The 16,537-nt window shown below is 38.9% G+C and overlaps 2 protein-coding genes across 2 annotated transcripts in view; one reads left to right on the plus strand and one right to left on the minus strand.

Moving 5' to 3' along the window:
• Positions 1-511: 511 nt before the first annotated feature.
• On the minus strand, positions 512-3,462 carry LOC142354289 (uncharacterized). The gene has a single exon (XM_075406553.1). The coding sequence runs from the start codon at positions 3,432-3,434 to the stop codon at positions 840-842; it is 2,595 nt and encodes an 864-aa protein (XP_075262668.1). The 5' UTR covers positions 3,435-3,462; the 3' UTR covers positions 512-839.
• A 42-nt stretch (positions 3,463-3,504) lies between these two features.
• The window catches only part of LOC142354290 (contactin-associated protein-like 2), a 149,243-nt gene continuing 136,210 nt past the window's right edge, over positions 3,505-16,537 (plus strand). The window contains exon 1 of the mRNA XM_075406554.1: positions 3,505-3,532. The gene's annotated coding sequence lies outside the window, so the exon portion shown is untranslated. The remainder of the gene's footprint in view (positions 3,533-16,537) is intronic.

Genomic DNA, 16,537 nt, shown 5'->3' on the forward strand with positions numbered 1-16,537 from the left:
CGTCGTATAAACGGCTGAAGTTTGTCCAAATGCGCTGATTTGGTTATTGGTAAGAAGAGCAAGTAAGCGCTACAAACTCATGCAGTTAATCTATCGAAACCACTCAATTAAAATATTTCGGAGAAAGACTTCTAGGTAAAACTAGTGAAAGGAGAAAATTTCAAAAATGCTCTTGAATCTGAGTTCACCTCAGTCATCAAAGCAGTCCTAAAAAACAGCGGCCTCTTCAAAAACTCAGTTGAAAAGCTCAGTGACGGACAACAAAAAGGTACATATTCAGCATAACTGTACGTATATTCTATGCGCTGTTTAACCTCAACGCTTTAACCAAAGACCGAAAAAGTGAACAAAAATAAAGATTTTCATCACATTTAAAAACTAAACAGTCGATGTACAAGGTGTACAAGGAATATCGAAATAACAATTCAGTTGTTTGAGGTGATAACAACTATATTCTGTCTCTGCTTGCAAAGTTTTCTCAAAGTTTTTAAGACCTCGACTACGAAAAACAAAACGTTAATAGGTTTTAATTCTAATTAATCAGACATAGCATGTTAATAAATTAGATTGCACATAATTGCTAAATTTAAATTAAAGATCAAATTTGGAGCACAATATTAAACTACTTAAGACATAGAATTCTAAATCGCATGCCAGCATGCTGGGATAACAAAAACTAACATTTTTTCAAGACAAACTATTCTACTTAAAAAAGTGGAGAAATACATAAAATTTTCCAGTTTTATAATTTTCCTACCTTGTGAGAAATAAAATATTGCACGAAGAGAACCACATTTCTGCAAACGTCGACAAAAATAAGAAGTTAGCATGAAATCACATTACACTTCTGAAGCAGGATTTCGAGATGAATATTCATTGTTGATCGTAATTTTAGGAATATTCTGAATTTTCACATTTGACTTCTTTGCTCGTTTGGCGCTGCCATTTCTATCTCGTACACTTGTTGCACTTGCCTTCTTTGCGGGAACCTTGGTATGGTGAACGGGCCCGTGAGTCGGTTTCGTTCCTTTGTTCTGGTGACTGAATTTGAACACATGACTCGGTTTTCGAATGACGTCAAAACTTTTCCATATTTGGATCCACTGTTTTCTGGCTTCAGGAGGCGCCACACAATGAACAAAAAATACGTACAGACCCTGTCCAGCGATTGCCAAAATGTACAGAATTTGGCAGAACAATTCCAAGTTGGAGAAAATTGCTGGTCCGTCGGAAGAAATGTTGACGACACTGAATGCCGAGGTCAACCAGGAGAGAACCAGCAATGCGAAGAGCCCAAAGCAGGCCTTAATATCATCCCACGCGCATTGTCTTGGATCGCTTTTCGCATCAGAAATACTGCAATTATTCAGGTAGAAATTTGCAGCGATACCGTAAATGATCAAGTTCAAAGCAATCGCGATGCTAATTGGAAGCAGGAACAGGTAATATTGCGTGAATTTGGGAAACGTGCAGATCCAGTCGCATCCAGATACATGCCCAGTGAACAATTCCGGACTAGAAGCGACCGGAATAAATACTATCGCAGCCGGGACCCCAAGTCCAACAACCAGTGCCTTTCGCATAAACCGAGTCTGATGGTATGTCTCTATTATCACAATGGCCGAGTACAGATAAAACGCTTCAATGCTGCTCCAAGTCAAAGTAACCAAAGTCAAGTAAACCCGCATGACCAGGGCGAACTGACAACCCATAGAAGTTGAGACGAAAGGAATCGTAATGCACATTGTCATAATATACAATGTTGCGCAAGTACACAACGCAAGAAGGATCTTAATCTTGGTCGAATCACGTTCAGTTCTCAACTTTGGGAACAAACCATAAGTAGCCAAGGTTGCCAAGAAACAGGTGAGTGAAATGATGTAAGCCAAGATGGTAGCAAACCTGAACAAGGAATAAAACGTATGGTGCTCGGTTCTCACGTCTACGGGTAGAAAATCGCTTTCATCCTTGTGAACATTCAAGGCGTCGTCTTTTATCTTCTGAACCAAAATTTCTCGGTATTGCTTTACTGTTATTGGGACACGGCGTTCATCTAAGGGTTGCAATTTAGGTTTCTTAGCAGATTTGTATCCTGAGAAAACCGCAAAAGACTGGGCTTCCATTGTCGAAATATTGAATTGGCAGTTATCGTTCAAAGCAGTCGACACGATAAAGTTTTCCTCAATCGAATCGTAAAGATTGAGCAAGATACAATGCGTTATCTTGGATCCAACTTCAATCTGTACAATCGGCTGCTCCTCTTCGTCAACGTCATCCGTCAAGCTTAAGATCGAAAGTTTAGTTATGAGAAGATTTTCCAGATCAGGATTGTCTTGTGCAACCTTCAATGACAATCTAGTTAGGCGTTTCAGATAGAGGCTAACGTCGAAACCAATTGCCTCACAGTTAGAAAACGTTTTGTCACATTCGTCACTTGTCGAGTTAAACCAGCAACAGTCTTGTTTATCAGTTTTGTTTGCCATTTTTCTGTAGCATGCAGCATCAGCCATTTCAGTTAAAGAGTAGAGTATTACTTTGTATTGATGACGAGTAAATACGAGCTTGTTACAAAATCTATGTATCCATTCTAGGAGTCTTGCAGAAACTGTGGCAACCAATTCGCATATATTGTCATTTTTTGCTTCTTTGAAGGTCACATTTGTTGCGCTGTCGAATAATTCAATCGCAGCGTCACATGCTCCTGTCGTGTAATCATTCAGCCGAAATACTTCCGAAGTTTCACTGGGAACTTTTGGAACAGCCTTCATGTCAATAAATTGCGCAGCGTTTTTTCCAGCGTCAAGATAATCTCTGCTAATCTCTGACATAAGATATTGCATTTCGCTCAGAAATTGCAAATGTACGTTTGAAAAAGCACAAAACTTGAGATCGACTTCACTTGGTGAAAGACTCCAATCATTCGAGCATTCCTCGTCTACTCCCTTTGAGCAAATTCCACACTTCCAGTAGCCGTATGCGTCCTCATTATGGTCCCAGGCAGCTCCGTTAGCACATTTTATAATCGAAAATCGTGCTTTATAGCTTGAAAGCACTTCAATTTTACCTATTTGACTGTGCCCAATGCTGAAAGGCCGACAGACGTCTTCCTGGCGACAGTGCGCTGGCATGTTCTCAGGAGTGAAAGGATAATCCGACCCGCCGTGGTTCCATTTATAATTCTCGGCAAACAAAGTTTCCAGATACATATTATAATCGGCATCCGTTTTCCCTTTGGGGTTTACACTCCCAGGATACATTTTTGTGTCCCTGATCTTCAAACTCCCTCCTTGCATGGTATAAACAATTACCACATACATAAGCATTCCAGCTGCAATAAGATTGACACAATTCACTATTACATCGATCAATTGTTTGCGCAGCAATGCAGTGTGGTAAGACGAATCCACCTTCTGCAGTCCAAATTTCCATGGCATTTTCAGCCTTAAAAACGCATCAAAATAACAAAATCCACAGACCTTCATCACAAGTTTATCACAACAATAGCCTAATTGTTGTGATAAACTTATTAAATAGTTTCAGATTAACTGAATTCCAGGGCAGCCGTGGTGGCCCTGTTGAAAACATTCCTTTATCTGAATTGTGAATCATGCCCTCAAAACCTACAGGATCAGTATCGGATGAGACGGGCGAAGAGGCGGGCTTGACACACCTGTTCGGATGTACGGGCCGCAGTCCAGATGGAAGTCCCTGTCCTGCTTGGGTTCCCACGTTGCTGCCAAAACGGGTTCCAAGGGGCTTCATGGAACGCCCATTCCTATGCGGGTTTTGTGCAGCTGAGGAAGTGGCGAAGTTGAAGACAAATCCAGCACCCAACGACGAGGCCTCTAAACTCTTCTCGCTGCTCCAAAGAGATGCCAACGAGCAGTATGGCAGAAGGGACAATATTCGTATCTTCGGCCTCGACGAGTCACCCGACGAGGATCAAGCGGTGCTAGATGTCGCCAACAAGGTTGCAGAAATCCAAAAAAAGTCACATCAGCGTGTGCCATCGGGTTCCGAGCAGAAAAGGTAAGAGACCCCTTATCGTGAAATTTGTGAGACGCCAGAAGTTTGAGCTCATGAGATCAAAAAAGAAGTTGAGGGACAGTGACAGTAATGTGTACCTGAATGACGACATTACGTCTCTTCGAGCAAAACTGGCTGCCAAACTGCCTCAAAAAGCTCATATAAAAACTGTCACTATACAAAATGAACGAGTTGTGATATATTCTGATGATGGCAAAAGATTAGCTTTTGAAAATATTTGTGATCTCTACAAATGGGACCAAAGTTTGGTTCTCTCTGCTTGTAAAGAGCATCTAAATTTTTGAGCAGGGGCCCTCCTAAAGTTGTGGAAGATTTCTCTTTCACAATTGACGACGTATACAATTTGCTTAGCGGAATTCCCTACGATTCATCAATGGGCATGGACTCAATTCGGTCTTTTGTACTCAAAGAATGTGCTCAACAATTGTCACCTTTGGTCTTCGAGTTTTTCTTGCGAAATACTTAAACTCAGCAGTGGCCTTCTCAGTGGAAAACATCAACCGTTATTCCGCTTCACAAATCTGGGTCAACATCCGATGTGACAAACTACAGACCCATCAGCATCCTACCGAAATTGTCAAATGTTTTTGAGCGTTTATTATTCAACTTCATTTACTCGCGAGTCTGTTCCAAAATAAAACGTGAACAGCACGGATTCATGAAACGACGTAGCACGGTCACTCAACTCATTTCGTACTTGGACAAAGTTTATGCAGCTAAAGATACAACTCACGACTGCTTAATTGTTTATTTTGATGTGAAAAAATCTTTTGACTCAGTTTCGGACGGGTTACTATTACATAAATTATCTATATTTGATTTTGATCACAACCTTCTAATGCTCTTTCAATCATATCTCAACGGTCAAAAGCAAGTTGTTAAAGTTGACGGATGTTTTTCAAGTGAAGCAGTGGTGACGTCAGGAGTTCCTCAAGGTAGCGTGCTGGGTCCACTTCTCTTTATCATTTGTATTAACAATGTTACAGACTCAATACAAAATTCTGAATGTTTTTTTTATTGGGATGACCTTAAATTGTTTTCTGTTTCGTCAATCGACAAAATTCAAAATGATATAGACAGCTTATCCTCCTGGTCAGTTTTAAACGAGTTGGACTTTCATCCAGACTAGTGTAAAATTTTGTCTTTTAGTCAACGCTACAACAATGCTGACCTCTCTTTGAATGGGTCTCGCTTGAATCACGTTCAATTGTAGATTTGGGCATCACTGTGGACATTTCACTGTGTTGGGATAAGCATGCTGACCTCAGCATTGCAAAAGCTACAAAAGTTTTAAATTTTTTGAAGCGTAGTGTTCCAATCGGAGTTTATTTGTCTAGAAGAAAACTTTTAAGTAAATCGATGGTGTCGTCTATTTTGGAGTATGGTTCACCTGCGTGGTATCCTTCAGTTTCGGCATTGCGAAAATCGGAAAAGTTTCAACATCGCTGTCTCAAATGGGTTCCGAATTGTGGAAGTCTTACGTTGAAAGTTTGAAAGTCTTGGACATCTTACCTGTTTCTTTTCAGCTAATATGAACAGACCTACTCCTTCTATGGAAAGTATTAAATGGTTTTATTGATTCGAATCTCAATCCATATTTTGTCTAATCGACATCAAGAAATCATCAGTTTGGACATTTTGAAGTTTCAAAAAACAAGAAATTCAAGACGGATGAACACTTTTTTAATCGTTGTCAGCGAGCCGCAAAACATCTGATGAGAATGAATATTATCGACTTTGACATGTCTAAACGTCAGTTTACGTATGCAATCGACCAGTTTTTACGCACTCGATTTGAATCCTTTGACCTGGATAACTCATGTTCTTTTTATGTGAAATGCTGTCGCTCTTTTTGCAGGACTTAATCTTGACTTAATCTTAATTTAATCACCTTTTGATCTGCAGAAGTTGTTTTAGCTTTCTTTGTACGCTCTTATATTCTTCCCTAACAAGGAAATGAGTCTTTTACTACTACTACTACTACTACTACTACTACTACTACTACTACTACTACTACTACTACTACTACTACTACTACTACTGTTTCAACACTTTAATTCCAAATATGAAATAAAGGCACGGTTGGCAACAAATACAAACAAAACAAGAAGAGTTATTTGTTTGGTTATTCTGTGAAGTGCTGTACGACGAAATTGTTGAAGGCATTCTTTGACCCGGTTGCTGCTTTCTCCTGCAATCTGGTGAATGATACTTTGTTTCGTACACAGTCTCCTTCGATTTGACTCATCCACGTTTTCCGTTGCCCCCCAGGAGCGCGTCTAGCATGGACGTATTGATCGGGCGGGTCCCAATCGAAGGCACTGCGGGCTAATCTTCCTGGTTCCATTCTCTGGATGTGTCCGTACCATTTTATCCGTTTGAGCATGATCATCGTGGATAGTTGGGGCATTCGTGATCTTGACATAATTTCTTCATTTGTTGCTTTCTCCAGATATGACACACGTAGAATTCTCCGAAGACAACCACAGTGGAAACTCTCAAGTTTTCTCTCCATTAATTTCGAAAGAGTCCCAGTCTCTGAGCTGTACAGCACGGCTGATAAAACGAGTGCTTTGTACAAATTGCACTTGAGGTGCACGCTGAGCTGCTTGCTCTTCCAGAGATTTTGGAAGTTAGCAAACCGTTGTCTACCTTCTGCAAGTTTGCAATTGACTTCCTGCAGGTCTCCATGCTTGAGGCTGACATATGATCCGAGATACTTGAACGCTTCTATGTTTTCAAACTCGTTTCCGAGAGCATCTTGTACTTTGCAGGAAAACACGCGTGTGGCAACTGCTTTAGGTTTGCCACAGTATCTCGATTGGTGAACTTTTCGGCCATTGACTGTTTTGAACTTTCTTTCACACTTGTCACAGGTAAGGCTCGCCTCTAGTTGCTCGAACTTTGACTTGTCGACGACATTCTTTGACAAACCGGCTTTGCAGAATATTGTTTGGTGCACTTTGCGTCCGGTAACTGTACTGAATTGCCGCTGACAATTCTGACATCTTAAAGACTCTTGGTCAGCCACCACTGACCGACTCTCATTTTCTAGCGACTCTGAATCTGCTACCGCAGATTGTTGTTGTGAAGCTACCAACGCTGGCTTAGCCACCGCTAAGCTTTTCAATCTTAGCTTCCGGCCATCTTGTGTTTCGAACCAGCCCGCTTTCTTTTTCGTTCCCAGCAGCACCTCCGTGCTGATGGTTAGTCGTGACTGGCTAGATGTCTCTGCCAGGAGACTCATTGCTTTGGTGTTTGAAGGCTGAGATACGACTAGTTGCGCCACAAACTAGAAGACCAGTGCCTCGTTAGCTCGGCCATGTGAGCGGAGAGCCGCAGCACATGACCTACCCCCAGGGGACACCACGTGGAGGTGAGGTTGGATTTTGTCCCCCACTACTACTACTACTACTACTACTACTACTACTACTACTACTACTACTACTACTACTACTACTACTACTACTACTACTACTACTACTACTACTACTACTACTACTACTACTACTACTACTACTATTACTACTACTACTACTACTATTACTACTACTACTACTACTACTACTACTACTACTATTACTACTACTACTACTACTACTACTACTACTACTACTACTACTACTACTACTACTACTACTACTACTACTAATACTACTACTACTACTACTACTACTACTACTACTACTACTACTACTACTACTACTACTACTACTACTACTACTACTACTACTACTACTACTAAACCTCTGAAACCCCGAAACATTTGATCTTTAAGTAAGAACTTCGACAACCTCCAGGTTCTTCTTGAAAATTCTATACAACCTTTACCGTCTGTGCTCTGTCTATCTGCAACCTGGCTAAATGACGATACTGATGAAAATTTTTTGTTTTAAAGGAATATTCATCTTATGTCGCGAAAACCAGAAAAAATCGAAGTAGTGGAGGGGCACTCTATATACACAATTCTATCTGGTTTGAGAAGGTTATGTGAGTGTCACACGTATGCGAAAAAAAAGTGTACTAAAAACCTTGGCTTTCAAGGTCAAAGATTTAGTTTAAATTTTAATTTATTACTTAATTAATGACTGACACAATCTTGATAGGTGTCGACAGATTGAAATAGACAAAGTTCGGGCTTCGAGCAAAACTAACAATTGTGACATATCAGTATTTACTTGGTTAATTTACCACGGTGATAGAACCGATATTGTGTACGGACAAAACTGAGGATAAAACTCATTCATTGAACAATAAACCTGCCTTCAGAGTTAATCACTCAATTAGATCTTCATTTAATTGAAACCATTCTCTTCTGCTTTTATCTACTTATTAATTAAATTTCAATCCTTGTATTTTAAACAAGTGCCACGCTCAATTACAAAAGATAATACATGATGCTGGTGGAGATGAGGAGTTTTTCAAGACCATTAATCGAGCATACCAAATACTGATGAACGATGGGGCGCGAGAAGCGTACAACAATTTCGGGCTGGACGAGGCAGAGAAAGTCATGAATGACGAAAACTGATACCTAAAATTTTTTATGAAAAGTACAAACTTTTTGTATTTTAAAACGTTCATGCATCAAGAGCTGTAAAATTTGTTTGATTTTATGTGAGTGAGTGGCACACTCTATTCTTATTGAGAGGGTGGCAGTGTGATTGTCACATGTATGTAAAAAAAGGTGTACTATAAACCTTGGGTTTCAAGGTCAAGGATTTAATTTAAAATCTAATTTATTACTTGATTAATGACTGACACAACCTTCATAGGTGTCAACAGATTGAAATAGACAATGCTCGGGCTTCAAGCAATACTAACAATTGTGACATATCAGTATTTACTTGGTTAATTTACCAGTTAATTTATAAACCTTGGGTTTCAAGGTCAAGGATTTAATTTAAAATTTAATTTATTACTTGATTAATGACTGACACAACCTTCATAGGTGTCAACAGATTGAAATAGACAATGCTCGGGCTTCAAGCAATACTAACAATTGTGACATATCAGTATTTACTTGGTCAATATACCAAGGTGATAGGACCGATATTGGGTACGGACAAAACTGAGGATAAAACTCATTCATTGAACAATAAACCTACCTTCAGAGTTAATCACTCAATTAGATCTTCAATTAATTGAAACCATTCTCTTCTGCTTTTATCTACTTATTAATTAAACTTCAATCCTTGTAATTTAAACAAGTACCACGCTCAATTACAAAAGATAATACATATTGCGCACGTGCGGCTGCTATAGTGGCGACAGAGATTAAAAACAAATAGAAAACCACCACCCAATAATATTGAGCATTGTAATAATTTCCAAAAGAAATCTATTTTTTTGTTTGAAAACCAACTTTTAAACTCGAGTTCGACGTCTTAACATCACGACCCGGAAGAGGAATTGTGGACTGCTGTCGGGATTTGACAAGAACAATTGCCATCTTGGAACTTTCAAATGAGTACTCCCTAAAAATTCGAAAAGCATAAATCAGGGCTTACATGTTTTTTGATAATAAAATAGCGTTCAGAAATATCAGAATTTTAATTTGACTTAATTTGACTTAAACTCAAGCATTAAACCTCGAGTTTTTTTTGCATTTATTGGAGAGGAAATTAGAGTTTCAATCATATCTAAAAGCTGTTAACTAGAGTGCGGGAAAAATTGTTCGAGATTCGAACAGAATTAGTGAAATATTTTGAATAAAAACAGCTTTTAAATAAAATGAAGATGGCGCGGCGCTCCTCAAAAACGCTGTTACCCGAACCGTTTACTGGATCAAATGATTTTGAAAGTTATGTTACAGACTTTGAGCTCTTGTCACAACTTCAAAAGTGGCAAAGAAAAGAAAGAGTAAACGGCGCCGAGACCCAAAATTGATGAACGGCCGCATTATTTCGCGTTAAAGTTATAAAATTCGGCTATTGATTTCTATCGCACACTTTTGGAGGACACTAGAAAGAGTTATGACGAGACCTTAAAGGCTTTCAGACAACATTATAATGAGAAACCAGTAGTGTTCCGGGGGAGGCTAGCTAGGAGAGTCCAGCCCGGTGAAAAATTAACAGATTTTTCCGGTGATTTGTAAACTTTAGCCTTGAAAGCATACCCTCTAGGAGTCTAACAAGATATGAGAACATCTCCTTTTTAGGGGATTCCTCGAAGGCATAGAAAATAGTCAGGTACGACTCAGCCTGAGAAAGAACTTGGGTGACGCGGATATGACTTTAGACAAAGCTTTAGAAAGAGCACTACACATTGAAGAAGTCTCGAGAATTGAGGACGAGTATAATGAGCTGGGGGTTTCTGCCATATCCAGTTGAATGAAAACACACAACTAGTTAATTCAATTAACGATTTAGTGCAAACACTGCAGACTAATCAACCTAATAGGCAAAAGAATCAAAAGTTTTTATCGCAAGGAGCGCGGCAAAAGAGTTTCTGCTCGGTAGTGAGCGAAGTTCAAGAGAGAACGGAGATAGAAATAGAAGTACTAATAGCTATATCAGAAGCAGCGCTGAGCATAGACGAAACAATTACGAAAGTAGAGCGCGTTCGCTAACACCGGAGGTGAGAACGGAAGCCGAGATCGATCGCACGAGAGTCGTGCCGAGCAGTCGAAGGCAGCGGTGAGTTTTGGGAAAGAAAAATGTTGCCGTTGCGGTCAGCGAAACCATGCATCTAGGGAATGCAAAAATTGTTTCGAATGTGGGAGCCCAAATCACTTCAAACGAAATTGTCCGTATTTAAACAAACACCAGCTGGAAATGGCAGGGCTTTATTTTCAGCCTGCTACGTAAAAACCTTGCGTGGCGGAAACAGCCCAGTGGAGGCGTTGTTTGCAAAATAAGGATAAAAGACAAATTGATAATGGCCTTAATTGATAGTGGAAGTAGTGTTAATATTATAAGCGACACACTCTACAAGAAATTGGGGGAACCAAGCCAGATCAGAATGTGCAATAAAAATATAATAGCTACCAACAACGGGAAAATGCCTATAATGGGGTCAGCAGATATTCAAGTTCAACTTCAGAAATTTACATGTGATATAACAGTTAAATTTTTAGTGACCAGAATTGAGATAACGCCTTGTTTATTAGGCTTGGAATTCTCGTACAATTCTGACTGTGTTTTAAATCTCATGAAGAACGAACTTTTTTGCGGGCCAATTGGGAAAACATTACAATTGTCCCCATCCCAACGATGTAATAAAAATCTGTTTTTAATTGCTGCTGAGGATGACGAATTACCTCGTCGCTGCGAGGCTTTCATTAAATGCAAAATTATCGATGAAGAAGGTAACATAACACAGCAAACAGAAATTATAGTCGAACCCATGAAAGAGTTTGAAGACAAATCACACTTATTAATAGCGAGATCGCTGAATGACATGGTTGATGATGTCGTATGGGTTCGAGTTCTAAACCCTACATTAGAACCAAAGAAATTTTACAAAAATGCGAGAATCGCATGTGCGGAAAACATTGAAAAAAGTTCAAGAGTACAACAAAATAACCCTGACAATAATAAAAAGCATAGGGATGAAATTGATTTTGAGAAACACGTGAACTCAAGTTCAATGAGCTTGTCTTGTGAGGAAACGACAAAAGTGAGGTCACTTTGCACAAAATATGAAGCGATATTTTTGCGAAACTCAAATGATATGGAATTTTGCGACCGAATTTATCATAAAATAAAATTAAAAAAGGATGCTGTGCCATTCAGACGTACATACGGCAGCATCAGCTTTGAGAAAAGAAAAGCCATGAAGAAAATTGTTGAAGACTTGAAACGAGATGACTTAGTCGAAGCAACACACTCTGATTGGGCGGAACCATCATTACTGGTACCAAAAAAAGACGGAACCTAGTTATAGTTTAGACTAGCTGAGTTGTAGACTACCGTGGTCTAAACAAACAAATAGAGAAAACACGCTGGCCTTTACCATGAACTAATGAGGTTATTGATTCACTGGAGGGAAACATGTAATTCTCAAACATTGATCTTCTGTCGGGATACTTTCAAATGGCGCGGGAAGAAGAGAGTCAAAATGTAACAGCTTTTATATCACTTTTGGGCCTATATAAGTGGAAAAGGCTCCCTATGGGACCAGCTTCTCCAAGAGCTTTTCAAAACCTAATGGAATGAATTTTTGCCGGTCTTTCTTACGAAGTAGGTTTAATTTATCTAGACGACTTTATCGTTTTCAGAAGAAATTTCGAAGAACATCTTAAACGGTTTTCCAACGGTTATCGGAGATTGGATTAAAGATTAAAGGAGCAAAATGCAATTTCTTCCAAAAGCGCGTCAGCTTTTTAGGACAAATTATATCTGAGAGTGGTGTCGAGGTTGACCCAGAGAAATTAAGAGCGGTAAAAAAATGAAAAAACCATCATCCCTAAAAGACGTCAGGGCTTTTCTGGGCCTTGTGGGCTATTATCGAAAATTCATTCCGGGTTTCGGAAAAACAGCAGAACCTCTTTACAGGTTACTAAATAAATCAAATAAACTTGAATGGAGTACAGAGTGCAGAAGTGCGGTACCAGAGTTGAAGAAAAAGCTTTTGGAAGCCCCAGTTTTAGGATATCCAAACGATAGGGATCAATATACATTGACTACCGATGCATTGTTGACAGGCATCGGAGCAATTCGTTCACAAAAACAAGAAACTGAGGATAGAGGCATTGCATATGCTAGCAAAATTTTGAGTAAATGTCAACGAAACTACTCAGCAACTAAGCGGGAATTATTCGCAATAGTTCATTTTACCCATTATTTTGAAAACTATTTACTTGGTCAGCATTTTTTAATTATAAGGGACCACAGGGCTCTCGTGTGGATCTATAGTCTTAAAGAACCAGACTGTATGGTCGCAAGATGGATAGAAAAACTTGGGCAATTTAATTTTGACATCAAGCATAGAGCAGGAAAGAAAATCCCACACGCTGACTGTCTTTCACGCATAAACACAGAAGATGAGGAACAAACAGCTTTCGTTAACGCTATTGCGCTAGACGTAGAGCAAGATGATACCGACTATTGTAGTCGAGGTTGGCAGTTACACAAACTACAGAGAGTAAAACTGCGAGATTCGCAGCAAAGTGACAAAATACTCAAAGAAGTGTAATCATGGGTCATAAACAAAAAAAGACCCGAACCACGGCAAATGAGAAACGGAGCTTCGAAGGAGTTATGGAAAAACTGGGTTCAGTATAAAAATCTTTTTCTCATAGAAGGGATTTTGAATCGAAAACACCAAACAGAACCTAACCTTGAATCTGTTTACCAAATGGTGGTAGCCTAGGGTAGAGTGTCCAATGTTCTTGAGCTGTTGCATGGTTCGCCTAGCGCAGGATACTTTGGTATAGAGAAAACGTACAAAAGAGCTTGCGAAAGGTTTTATCGGCCGTGCATGAGAAGGGACGTAAGAAACTGGATAGAAAGCAGTGACGTTTGCCTAAGAAGGAAAGGCACTAAGCAGAAAAATCGGCATTCACTCACAAAATGGAAACCTAGTCATCCATTTTGGCAAGTATCTCTTGATATCATGGTTCCACTTCCCGAGTCTCAGGGAAACAAGTACATTTTGCTTATCGGTGATCAATTCTGATGATGTTTCTGTTTCAGGAAAATCCAGAAAAAAATAATGGAATCGACAAGAAAGACGAGTTCGTCTGGAGCATCGTGTGATGGAATATCACTATGTTGGTATCTGGCTTTGCTAGCCATTTTTGCTTCTCCTTCACTTTGTATTATATTATACGGCTATGATTTTGACAAAATCGTATCACAAAAATATATTTTCTGGATCACAGTACAAATTGTAATAACAAAATTCGAGTATCGAAAACAAAAGAAGAAGGTAGTTTGATATCTGCTGAGGTTTAGTCCAAGATAAAACCATGATTTTGCATGTATGAAGCGGCATATAGTGTGTCTGCACTTAAAAAGAGCAATGTATATTTCGATGTTGTCTTTATTACCAAAACTTAAGACTCCTAATATCCATATATCCATTAAACGAGGGAACCTGTAGGAGCATTTGGCAAAACAAAAACTTTGCTTTACCAGGTTTTGGAGATAAAACCATTAAAGTCAACAATTCAGTAACGGAAAAGATTTTACAACGAGCAAGTGAAACTACTTATGCCGAGGAGCATAGCCGGAGTTTCATGAAAAAGAATAATTGTGAAGGTGCTATGTATGCTTAGCCTGTAGAGTGGGTTTCACCTACAGGAGTAAAACTTATTGGAAATGCGATGATCAATGCAAAACTTTACATAAGAACAATTTGGGGAAAGCTGATACAAAGAAACCTTTTAAGCTTTAAGGATCCCTTAGGTTTCTCGAAAACTGTTTTTTTAATCAAAACCACATATTTTGAAGACGACTTAGTAAACTAGTTTTTTGAAAATCAAGGCGAGCAAACATGTCAAACGATCAAACACTTAAATAAGGAGGACCCTGAAAAAATTTTTGGTAACAACAAGACCACTTTTACCAGCGGAAAAGTTTCACACAAAAACAAATATGAAGATTTTGCATTAGAAATTTTAGAGGAAAAAGCAATTAGTTTGTGTGCACAGCAGGTGAAAACAACCGGAGTTCCAGATGTTTTTTACTCCGAGGAAAGTTCAGAACTGAAAACTGGTAATCTTAAAATAACCATGGAAATGTTTCTTTCAAGCGTTGTTGACACCTTAAATTTCGAACTTCTCAAGAAGATAGAATTTTTTTTAATGAAAATTAGAACGCTCCAATGCGAGATTCAACGACTAAAAATTCAAACTATGATTGAAATGTCAAAAAACATTGTTAGTCCATCGGTAACGCTCTTCGAGAAAGGAACTCACGTCGAAAGAGAAGGATCTGTGTTATATGCTCATAAATGTAAAAAGATGATAGCAACAATAACTAAACTTCCTTTTTGCACAGAAGAAGTTCATGTGTTAGTAGAGGGTCAGAATTTTCCTTCTATTAGATATATGGACCCTATTACAAAAATTTTGTATCATAATTATACAATCGCTGCATGCAACCCGCTGTACCCAAATGTTGTGAAATTTGAAGACGGCAGTTTTCAACAATATGGAGAAACGCTGAAGAAATTCAATCGTGAGATATATCAGTGGTCGATGAATAATAACTTAAATGTAAATGATGAAAACCTGCATCGCAGCCTTTTCTCCATATCAGACGTAAAACAGAGTCAAATTGCTCGAACAATTTGCCATAATAGTAAAGGAATCATCAGTCGGGAAGCATTCCAAGATTCGGATGGAAAATACAGTCATGAAAATTTTATTCATTGGAACGCTCAGTTCCAAAAACAATTTTTTCTAACAAATGAAATAACAATTTTTTCGTAACTTAAAAACTGAAAGCTTATACGTTTGGTTAAAAGCTAAGGACATTGCTGTGTCAGTCTTAACAGTCTACCTCATAATCCAAGTTGTGAAAATTTTTCCTATATTGTTCGTCTATTTAGGATTAGTCACTAATGGAGCCTCCTGGCAACAACTGTTGCGGAATCTCGACCCTGTAACGGGAACACGTATGTATAATCAACTACTCAAATTAATTATTGAGCGCCGAAAACAGAAGAAAATGATTGAAGAGAAAGAGTCCTTTAAAGAGTCGGTTGTGTAAAAAAAAACGAAAACGAGTTGTCTTGAGTTCAAGACAAAAAAAATGAAAATGAGTTGTCTTGAGTTCAAGACCAAAAAAAATGAAAATGACTTGTCTTGATTTCAAGACCAAAAAAAATTAAAATGAATTGTCTTGAGTTCAAGACCAAAAAAAATGAAAAAGAGTTGTCTTGAGGTCAAGACCAATAAAAATATAAAAATAAGGGAAAAGTCTTGAGATCAAGACTGAAATTATTGAGAAACTTTAGAAGAAAAAACGATTTCTATTAAACATAGCAGGCAGTGAGACCCCACAAATAGGTGAATATGTGTACTATATGCCAGAGTTGTGGAAAGTCATTTCGGAGATTTCCCCGGGAGTGTACCGAGTGGAATCTTGTCTGTCACGGACTTGGAAGATGTCTACACTAAAACTTCTGGCACCCGCCAATATTCGGTCCCGAGCTCTGCAGACTGAAGTGGAACTGCAAAACCAGTTAGAGAAATTGAAGAGTACAAACTCTTTACTCCAAAAGGATCTTGTCGAGCTTCGACAAAAACTAGACAAACATTGCGACAAAGCCAAAGAGGCAACAAGAGAAGCATTGGGAAAACTGAGCGCCGAGTGTGAGGCGCTAAGAGATAACCTAAAGGCGGCTGCAGCTAGAAATGCCGAACAAGAGCAGTCAATCGACTTACTTAAGCAGGAGTCGGCCGATCTAAAAGTCAATTCTGATAAAAAGAGCAAAGCCATGGAGAAAATGGAGAAAGAGAATGACCAAATGATGTCAGAACTTCAGCAGTTGGAAAACTATAACCAGTACTTGACGAGTGAGTGCCGAAGGAAAGACA

Source organism: Convolutriloba macropyga, chromosome 15 (assembly GCF_964194025.1).
Source record: "Convolutriloba macropyga chromosome 15, txConMacr16.3, whole genome shotgun sequence".
NCBI lineage: Eukaryota > Metazoa > Xenacoelomorpha > Acoela > Convolutidae > Convolutriloba > Convolutriloba macropyga.

What these genes read in the sequence shown, in the direction of transcription:
- LOC142354289 (XM_075406553.1), bottom strand. Translation starts at nt 3,434, where the DNA reads ATGCCATGGAAATTTGGACTGCAGAAGGTGGATTCGTCTTACCACACT.